At 31.3% G+C, this 10,873-nt stretch overlaps 1 protein-coding gene across 2 annotated transcripts; it reads right to left on the bottom strand.

Moving 5' to 3' along the window:
• Positions 1-2,124: 2,124 nt before the first annotated feature.
• LOC114406307 (BTB/POZ domain-containing protein At5g48800-like) lies at positions 2,125-6,395 on the bottom strand. Of its 2 annotated transcripts, XM_028368980.1 has the most exons (5): positions 6,152-6,395; positions 5,715-5,749; positions 4,848-4,914; positions 3,325-4,491; positions 2,125-2,902 (listed from the first exon to the last, which is right to left on the bottom strand). In XM_028368980.1, exons 1-5 carry the CDS (start codon positions 6,152-6,154, stop codon positions 2,369-2,371), a joined length of 1,806 nt encoding a protein of 601 aa, XP_028224781.1. In that variant the 5' UTR covers positions 6,155-6,395; the 3' UTR covers positions 2,125-2,368. The 2 variants fall into 2 exon arrangements, with proteins under 2 accessions (XP_028224781.1, XP_028224780.1); XM_028368979.1 differs by lacking the exon at positions 5,715-5,749.
• Positions 6,396-10,873: the final 4,478 nt, after the last annotated feature.

The following is a 10,873-nucleotide window of genomic DNA, read 5'->3' as shown; positions in this document are numbered from 1 at the left end:
CACAAAGGGTGACTATATGATGTGGCAATGGGGTGTAGCAAGCAAATGCTCACCTCCCCCTCTAAAATTTAATTGGATTGGGCTTCTCCCAATTCAATTAAATTTATTTTCCATCACACACATCAAATATTCACTTAATGCATGTGAAATTACAAAACTACCCCTAATACAAAAACTAGTCTAGGTGCCCTAAAATACAAGGGCTGAAAAATCCTACATTTCTAGGGTACCTTACCTACATTATGGAGCCTTAAATACAAGACCCAAAAATAATGAAACCTTAATCTAATATGTACAAAGATAAGTGGACTCATACTTAGCCCATGGGCCCGAAATCTACCCTAAGGCTCATGAGAACCCTAGGGCCTTCTCTTGCATCTTTGGCCCAATCTTCTTGGAGTCTTCTATCCAATGCCCTTGGGGGGTAGGATTGCATCAGGTAGACTCTCAAAGAGAGTCCATTGGGTCCCTTTTTCGTTATTGATCTTTTTTTCTTCTCTTTTTTTGTTCCTATTTTTTTTGTCTTTCTCTTCTTTTTTTTCTATTTTTTGGAGCCCGGACAAAATTATTGTCTAACAAATAATAATAATGAAAACAATAATAATAATAAATGAAAATAATTTAGTTGAAAATTGGATAACAAGGGACAAACTATCCTTTTTTTATAAATAAAAGTTGTAGAGACAAAAATGCCCAAAATGGAATAGAGACATCCCAACTATGTTGATACCCCTCCACCTATTTATCATAAGCAAAACCCCACAATTTATTCAATAAAAGGAAAAGAAGATCAAGCAAATCATGGGGGACTTCACCAAAACCCATGATGAGTAACTAGCAAAAATGAAATAGAGGCAATCCGCAACTATCATGGAAAAAACAACTACCAATAAAAGGTGGTAAGGAATCCCATCGAGATCATAAGGAATCTGCAACCTCTAATCTATGATCCACACCATAATTAGTCATCTTTTTAGCACATTGATTTCCTTCTCTAAAAATGTGAGATACTTGAAAAAGAAATCAAGAGGAAAGTCTGATACAATGATTCCATCTACCTCCGGTTGAGATCATAAGGAACTAGATTTGAAATTTTGAAAGCATCCAATACTAAGGTGGAGTCACATTCCAACCAAAGTTTAGACCAACCCACTAGATGAGCATGTTCAAATGTTAGAATAGCTGCAAATAATTCAGCACGAAGAGCATATTTAACACCAATATACATTAAGAAAAATGTTCTTTTTGAGAAATTTTATCATTGTTTAGTTGTTGCCGAGATGCAATCCATAAAATTCTTCATATGAAATTTGTTCCTAATCAATCTATCTCGATGCAACAAAGGTTCAAACTAAAATGATTAATCCTTAAGTTCTAAACCAAATCCCTATTTCTTTATGTGATTTGACCTAAAACTTATAGCTTGATCAGTGAATCTGTATAAGGCAAGCATATAATTACATGTTTGAATTCTACTTCTCTCACTTAGAAACTCAAAATTTAGTTCATTTGAATCATGAAGGATTCAAATAGAAACCTCAATAGAAGAATCACAGTTGAAAAAAAGAGAGAGAAGAGAGAAAAAAGAGAGAAGGAGAATTTTTGAGATTCTATTTCTAAATTTCACAAATGAACTAAAAGTTATTTTACAAGGATGTTACATGCTCTTATATAGAGCTAAAATTACATCATTTTTTTTGGCACAAAGGATTTTAGCTATAGCAAGAATACAATTTGCTACAATGAAATTACATTAATAAATATTCATAAAACTTATGACTATGTAAAGATTATGTTAATCTTTTGTAAATTTTATTTCAAAGTAAAATGACTTAATAGTTTTTCTGTTCATTTAAATATAAATTATTTGATTATATGTAAGAATAAATTAATCATATTCATATTAATAATAAGAATTAATGAAAATAATTTAGTTGAAAATTGGGTAATGGAAAAAGGTTACGCATACTACCATTTAATTACAACGCAAATCAAAATATTAAATTTTTCTTACAACATTTAATTTACATTTTTCTTTCAAATTTTAATTTTTAAATATTTATTATGTTTATGATTTGTTCATTTTCATGATGTTTTAAAAAAAAGTAGAATTATATTATCATATAATCATACACGTTCATGTCAACATTTTATACATAATATATAGTCAAAAAAGCTAATGCAGCAATCCTCATAAAACTGAACCTGCAAGCAAGAGGAGCCTCCTAGCTTTACTAACATAAAGATGGCAAAAAAGGGAACAACAGTAAACAAAAAGAAGCGAATATGTCACCATGAGCATAACTTACCCTTGCCCCATGAGTACAATGACAGATAAACAAAAGAAAAAAGGAAGCTACACCTTTGTCTACTCTGTGCTAGCACAGGTTCTCTCAATCACCTTTGAATCTGTTCTTTGAGAGTTCCTGGATGGAGAACTTGATCCTCTTGAAGAATTATGTCCAAAAAGACTAAGTTTACCAATTTTTTTGGAGAAAGAACTCATAAATTTACGTGATCCAGACTTGGCCATATCCCTCTTCATGCAAACATGCTCCCTCTCCAGATCATTTAGTCTCATTCTTAGTCGAGCCAATTCAAGTTTAAGCTCACGGTTTTCGCGTCTCAATGATGCATAGTTGTCTCGTGGAGACATTGCTGCACTTAGTGCACCGCTACTTATGCGCCATGACTGGTGTATTGGCTTGGGGTCATCTTCCCCGTAGGAGCATGACAAAGAATTTCTAAGTCTTAGTTGTTCAAAATATAGAACTTGCACTATTGATTGGACAGGAAGGCGCTCATTTTGTGCAGCATGTGCTCCAGCTTCTTGAGAAAGCTTTTGAAAATCAATCAATTTGCATAGTTTCTTCTTGTCCAAATCTGTCAATCCTTGATGAGCCTGAAATTACATAAAGAAACAGCTTACAATTGCAAAGCCAAATTTAGTATTCTGATTAAGGAAAACAGAATTTCTCTTACCTCAGGGAAGATTTAAGATTAAGACATTAGACACCATATTTAGTTATTTACCACATAAATTTGATAAACCAAGAAAATATTTTATCAATGATATACAAATCTAGTGTAGTTAATTAGCTGTTTTATCCATACAATTATATAAATACTTTAATAAGAGAGTGGTTAGGTAGATATCCTTTTGTGAGCATCCAGAGAAAGTGTATGTCTGGCATGAAACTGGAATTTTCTTTAGATTAGATTCATTCAACAATAACAGATTTAGTCTATTTCCTTGTTAAACTTGTTCACTGAAAGTAGCCAAATATTGTAGACATACAATCAAGCAAAGATAACAAAACATACCTTTAAGTAAATATCAATTGCTCGATATAACCCATCATGAATCGTGCGTGCATGTGCGGGTAGGGTTTCTGCAATGACCATAAACTTGGAAAGTTTTAGATTTGCATCAGGGGCAATTTCAGCAAGGTAGTTGTCCATTAGTTTTGACACTTTAACTAGTGCAGTTTGAGAGGGTGAAATAGGGCTGTCGGATTCAAAAACAGAAGCATCTTCTGGTTCTTCTTCACTATCATCCTGCTGACAGAAGTTTACCAAAATTCTATGAACTGTGTCAACATCAAATAAGGTATCACCTGCATGCCTGAAAGATGGTATCAAAATGTCATCAAGAGTGGCAACATCTAGCTGTGATCCAATCCTTCTTTCCATGTCAAGCCTAGAAGCAATTGTACAATCAAGCATCATTGCACTTCGCAGAAGTCCAAAAAGGAAATTGATTGGAACAGCTAATTTCTCAACAGGCAAAAGGCTAACAATGGTCTCAACCACAAGCTTTTCATGCAATGTGGAATTTGAATCAACATTAGTCTGGCTAGATGGATTCCACAAGCTGGATTTCTTTGTTAATTCTTTTTGTGCATAGTTCACCAGGGATGCACCAATGCTCTCAGGCCGAACCCCACGACATTTCATGGCTGTTATGACTCTTTGATACATATCAATTCTCAGAACAGAAAGATCTTCTATCCACCAGTCACCATCACATTTGGCTTGCCTACTCATGTGTAACCTTCCTGAGCTGCTATACTCTAATCTTGAAAAACTAGAAGCTATTTGCTCTGCACATGCTTTTGAAGCTATTGCATCAATGCAGCGGCTAACTACTTTTAGCGCATCAGCAAGAGGAAGCAGGCTCTCACATTGTTGCAAGACTTCAACACACATTTCAAGATTCTTGCAAACTATACTATCAAGATATTCCTCGGCACGTGATCCAAGATTATCTTTTGAAAAGTCTTCAGTCATTTCAAGGTAATCAGAGACACAACATAGCTGAGCAACATTTGTGGATGTGATCTCAAAGTTAATGCCATAACAAAATTTGGCTGCCAACTCAAAGCATTCAGCACCTCCTGGTAGATTTAGAAGCTCAACTCTTGAGATATCAGAATCCCTGTGTTCTGCAACTAACCTCCTTATTCTCCCACTTCTGGAGACGAGAGGAAACTTCATGCAAAAGAAATAAGTATTAGAACAATCGGAGGAACTTCTACATATTGTCATATCAAAATTAAAAATTATGACAAAACCTGTTAGGATATAAGAACAGGTGAAAGTTAGTTAACATAGTTAGGCTATTAATAAGTTAGTTACTACAGTTAGGATATTGATTAGTTAATTAAGGGGTTAGTTAGTTAGTTAGAGGGGTTTATTAGATATAAACAGGAGAAGAAGAATAGGAGAAAGGGGGATCTTATCAGTAGATTGAGCATTAGCTCTTTCTGAAAGGAGAAATCCTTTTTCTTTGTCATTTCAATTCTTGGTTCCTAACAAAACCGAAATTAAATGAGATGAGTACTTACCTTGTGCAATGAAAATGTTCCTCCATTTACTTCTATAGTTATATCACTTGGTACATCACGAAAAATCCTACAAAAGGTCAAAGGGTAAATTATTCAGAAGATAAAAACAACAGCCTCTTTCTTGACTTTACATCAGAACAACTTATACACAGGGCCCTTTACTCATCATGATCTTTAAAAGAACATATAAGCATGTAAGAAAAATTATCTTTCTTTTGCTTCTAAGGATAAAATCACTCATAACCAATTAGAAAAGAAAAGGCAATAATACCAATAAGATAATTATTGGTCTGCAGGACATAAATGGGAACACTCCAATCTTTCTAAGCATTTTACAAGAAACAGAGGAATGAAAAGAAAAGAGATACTTGAATATAGTAAAACTGAGTTATGTGACTATCATTGTAGAAGAAATATGGTAGCAGTTTTAAGGTGCAACTATAACATTTTTCTCAGTAAATGATATTGACTGCATTATTTCCAATGAGAGGAGCGAACCAAAAGATGGAAAAAAAAAGTCATTTTAAATTAACACATCCCATTAACCTTCTAGCTCAATATGCTCATTGTTGGTTAAATCCACCTGACAAAATTTTGGTTGGTTAAATTCACAATAGGCTTTGTTGATATGATCATTGTCAAGAACTTGAGCTTAATAAGAAAGGAAGTTGATTGACAATGTGTCTCTTCACTCAGGATGTAAAGAAAGAAAAAAAATGTGAAAATCAAGTTGATTTACTAGAGATAAAATAATAGCAATTGCTAAAGATACCATTGTACTAGCTATAACAAAATCAGAATCACAAACAGAAAACACAGTTCGCAACAACAATTCAGATCATCCAAGTAACCAAGAAGAAGTCATACCATGCACAAAGCAGAAGGCATGATGATTCATTGATCTGATAAATGATCACCGGTTGAACATCAGATACATTATATCATCATCTCATAACAATATTAGAACAGATCTTTGATCATTTATTTCAAGCAGCAAGTTCCGAAGAGCCATAGAAAAAAATCCAGTTCAGTTGCAACAATCTCTAGCAGAATCATCCAAGTTAATTAACACAATTACAAGAATTCATAACACGCTATATACCACTTGTTCAATAGATCACCTACTGACAACACAAGAAAGATTGAGCAAAGAAGAGAAACTACTAAATGCACATGATAGTAATAAAAATGGCACAATATGCAGAAACAGAAACTCACCTTCAAGCAACAATTTGTGTAGGAGGAAAACAAAAGCATGGAAAATTTACAGCATAAAAAGGACTCTCAGAAAGCATGAAACAAACCATTCATTGTATCTCTGCCTTGTACCCTTGGCCAAGGATAACTGCTGCTGCTTGTCAGTAGTACGGTCCATAGGGAGTGAGAAAAAACAAGATAGTAAAACAGAACAGAATGTGAAAGGAAAGATAAATGTATAGTAGTAGGGGGTTTAAGGTAGTAGTGAAGTGGGGAAAGAGACAGAGACCAAGTTGGAGATGTTGCTGTTGGGGGAGTCCTTTGGCCATTTTCGTTGAACAGGTGGTGCCCATTGCATAGATTGCAATTGTCCAAAGCAATGGGCCTGTGATGTGGGTCACACCTTTATTTTACGTAACTTATTATAAGATTTATTTAGAGTTATTTTTTATTTTTATCATTATTTTGTATATTTATTAATTAAGATTAATAATTTATTATAGTCCATCAGATCTTAAAAAAATAAATGATAAACACAGATAACTTTAAAAATATTATTCTTGGAATAACTGAATCCTCCTCATACAATATACTTATAGTATATATTTATAAATTAAAAAAAATGGAAATAGGTATATTATGCTGTATTATCTTGTATAGTGTATAATGTACACGACGATCCAATGAATTTAAATTAGACATGTTTTATCATGTATAGTGTGTATGGTACACTAGAAAACAATATTTTGAAAGTTAAATTGAACTAACCTGTTACGTAAGAAATTAGTTGTCCTGGGTTTATTACATTTATTTATTGATTTTATTATGGTATAAAATTTCAGTTAAATCAATTTAATCTTGACTTCAAAATGTTGCTTTACTGTGACACTACTATTTACTTTCTTTTTTTTTTGCTATTGGTATGACCCTCAATTAGTTTCAAAATCTTCAAGTTAGGTGCAAGGAAAAGTCAGTGATTGTGTGTGAGTAAGACACAATCATTTTTTATTCGTTCGGTGCTTTTTCAATTTTCTTGGTTTCTTTAAGGGGCTAAAGAGACACAAAAAGGGAAGAGAGTGCTAGTAGTTGTTCCTTTAACAAAGGGGTTTGTGGAGAAAAGTCAAAAATGTTGCTCAGACGAACAGGAATGAAAGTGGGAACAAAAGTTGTTAAACAGGTCTTGACAATTTTGTCATGTTACTTTTTCTGTCCCCTTTACTCCAAATTTCATCATTTTCTTCTCTGAACAAATTATGATTGTCACCGAGGTTTGAATATAATATATATATATATATATATATATATATATATATATATATATAAACCCTTGTTAAATTAGAGTTAAACAAATTATGGTTAATATTAATATTTTAATTTTTTAGAAAATATTTTTTTTATATCAGTTAAAAAAATGTTACATCGGTTGTATGGTCTTATGTCCATGTGTGTGATATAAAAAATCGGATTTTTTAAATTGGTTATTAACATATCTCAAAAGTTAACTTTTTAGATTGATTTTCTAAGTGATTATCTAAAACGTAACTATTTAAATAAGTTTAAAAAAATCATATTTATTAAAAATGTTAAATAGTCACTTTTATCCCTCAATGTGTAATTCGCTTACAGATGAGTCTCTCTCTGAAAGATGAAAATACAAAATTTAGTCTGAAAGTGTAAAAAGTGTGACAAATATGTCATGCCGTTAACTTTCATCTATCACCGTTAATAAAATAGCATATGTGACATGAATGGACAAATTTGTCACTGAAATGATTATTAACGTAGATAACCATCATAGGAGCATATTTGTAATAATATTTTTTTTAACTTTTTATGTTCTTACCTGCTGACAAATGCGTCCCTGAAATATGAAAATGTAAAATTTAGTCTCTGAAAGTATAAAAAGTACAACAAATATGTTCGGATGTTAATAATAGATTGTAATTAATTATTATTATTATTATTATTATTATTATTATTATTATGTGTTTATAATTTACTGTTCCTATTTATTTAGTACTTATGTAATATATTTTTTTAATTTATTTTTAATATATATATTTTTATTATTTTGATTTTCTTGTCAAACCTTAATCTTTATTGTTAAAATTTTTTTATCTTATATCTTATAATTTTATCAAATTTCTACTAAATTTCTCAAAGTATAAAATATAAGGTAGTAAAAATTTAGTAGAAATTTGATAAAATTATATCAAGTCTTGGAGAGAATTAGATTGTCTTAATGAAAAATTCTCTAGCACTTGATGAGATTAAGAGTCATAAGTTCAACCATATAAAATATAATATATAGTAGTAGAATAACAAATCTTGGAGATACTGAATTAAGTATGAACACCAAAGTACAACTGGTTTTGAACGAAAGTTTTATAACTTTAATGTGACATATATAAATGATAGTATTATATACAAGCATTATGGTTGAACTTATTGCTCTTAAATTTCTCAAAGTATAAGATATAAAATAAAGTTTTCTTTAACATCAAAGATCAAGGTTTGAGAAGGAAATCCAAATAATAAAATATATATTAAAAGAAAATTTAAAAAAATATATTAGATAAGTATTAAATGAATAGGAGCAGTAAATAATAATAATAATAATAATTAGTCACAATCTATTATTAACATCTGGACATATTTGTCGCATTTTTTATATTTTTAAGGACTAAATTTTGTATTTCCATATTTCAAGGACGCATTTGTCAGCAAAGTGGGAAGACAAAAAGTTAAAAAAATATTATGACAAATATGTCCATAGACTGACAATTTACATTGGCAATCATTTCAGTGACAAATTTATCCCTCCATGCCACGTACACTATTTTATTAACGGTGACGAACGAAAGTTAGCGACAAGACATATTTGTCGCACTTTTTACACTTTCAAAGATTAAATTTTGTATTTTCATCTTTCAGGGACGCATTTGTCAGCGAATTACACTTTGAAGGATAAAGGTGACTATTTACCCTATTAAGAATTGAAGTTATAATGTTACGTATCAATTTTTTTATTTATTTATAATCTAATGATAGGTAAAATCAATTCATATATATATATATATATATATATATATATATATATATATATATATATATATATATATTATAAGAGAAAATATTTTATATGAGTGTGAGAAGATTAAATTTGAAAAGATCACTAATCATGGTTTTTTTGGGCAACCATACCTATTCTTGATTGCCCAAACATTTTAGATATGCTGAATCTAAAATCTTCCAAAAAGAATGGGAAAGAGAAATCTAAATCAAGAGATCATCTAAGATGATTGTGAAAACTATGTTAGACAAGTGGCCTCAGATATCTTAAGAAGGGGGGGTTGAATTAAGATATTCCAAACTGTTTCCCCTAATTAAAAATCTATTTCACTTTTTACTCAAGTTATGAATTCCCTTAATGACAATCTTCTTAAATATTAATTCAAATGAAGCAACTTGAATATGAATATAAAGCAATAATAAATAAAGGAGATTAAGGGAAGAGAAAATGCAAACTCAGTTTTATACTGGTTCGGCCACACCCTTGTGCCTACGTCCAGTCCCCAAGCAACCCGCTTGAGAGTTCCACTATCTTGTAAATTCCTTTTACAAGTTCTAAACACACAAGGACAATCCTTCCTTTGTGTTTAGAGATCCTTTACAACAAGAGACTCACAGTCTCTTAATCCCTTAGAGAATGAGAAGAAGAAGAGGAACAAATCTCTCTAGAAAGAGATGGATTTTACAGATTGAGCACTCAAATAATTCCTTAATGAATTGCAATTGAATTGGCCAAGGAATTCTTAAGAGGATAAAATGAATTTGCTCTTTGAGAGGATAAACACTTTGTTGTTCTGAAAATCTCTGAGCAATTTCGTGTTTAAGTCACATATATATAGACCATTGGTGGTCATGAGTAAAGCCTTTGAAAAGTTGTGACTCTTGAAATTATTTTTCTGAAAATCCTGTCTGGTAATCGATTACAGTAATTGTGTAATCGATTACAGCTTTTAAAATTTGAATTAAAACGTTTACTAACTGCTGGTAATCGATTACCAAAATTGTGTAATCGATTACAGCTTTTAAAATTTCGAATTCAAATTTTTATAGTTGTTATAAAACGTATTTGGCCACTGGTAATCGATTACATCCTCTGGTAATCGATTACCAGAGAGTAAAACCTTTGAGAAACACTTTTTATTTTAAATCACTTGGCCAAACCTTTGCTAATTCAATTAGGAATTCCCTTCCTAATATTCTAGTGATCATCTTGATGTTGTGACTTGTAATCTTGAAGTATTGTCTTGAATTTTAATCTTGAAAAGCCCATTTGCATCAATTGCAACACATCATCATGATCATCATCAAAACATCAAAGCCAATTGCATCTACAATCTCCCCCTTTTTGATGATGACAATACAATACCTGAAATCAAGATTCAAGCAAGCAACAAACAATTGTATATAGATAAAATGTGCATTCGTTTACTCCCCCTATATTTCGGAATTCATGATCACTTGATTTCTAAGTTTGTTAAGCTTTTTCTTAAGCTTTTTCTACAACCTTTTCTCCCCCTTTGGCAACATCAAAAAGCCAAAGACCTCGGAAATCAACACAGATATGACAAAGGAGTAGAAAAATATATAAATATCAGAGTATAAAACACAAGAAGCCAAACTCACAAAGAAGAAATAATCAAACCAGAATCCAAATAACTGAAAATGTCAACAATCACAAAACATCCAAGACTGAAATTTAAAAACCACAAGATAAATAAGCAAAGTACTTAGCATAATAATGTAAATTCTAAGAAACT

This window comes from Glycine soja, chromosome 3 (assembly GCF_004193775.1).
Source record: "Glycine soja cultivar W05 chromosome 3, ASM419377v2, whole genome shotgun sequence".
Lineage (NCBI taxonomy): Eukaryota > Viridiplantae > Streptophyta > Magnoliopsida > Fabales > Fabaceae > Glycine > Glycine soja.
Note: the sequence above shows the minus strand (reverse complement) of the source record. Positions and strands in the feature narration are given on the sequence as shown.

Coding starts and splice junctions, on each gene's coding strand:
- LOC114406307 (XM_028368979.1), bottom strand. CDS start 6,222: ATGGACCGTACTACTGACAAGCAGCAGCAGTTATCCTTGGCCAAGGGT. Junction 4,915..6,151: donor AGGCAGAGATACAATGAATG/GTTTGTTTCATG, acceptor GACCTTTTGTAG/GATTTTTCGTGATGTACCAA. Junction 4,492..4,847: donor GAACATTTTCATTGCACAAG/GTAAGTACTCAT, acceptor TTTTGCATGAAG/TTTCCTCTCGTCTCCAGAAG.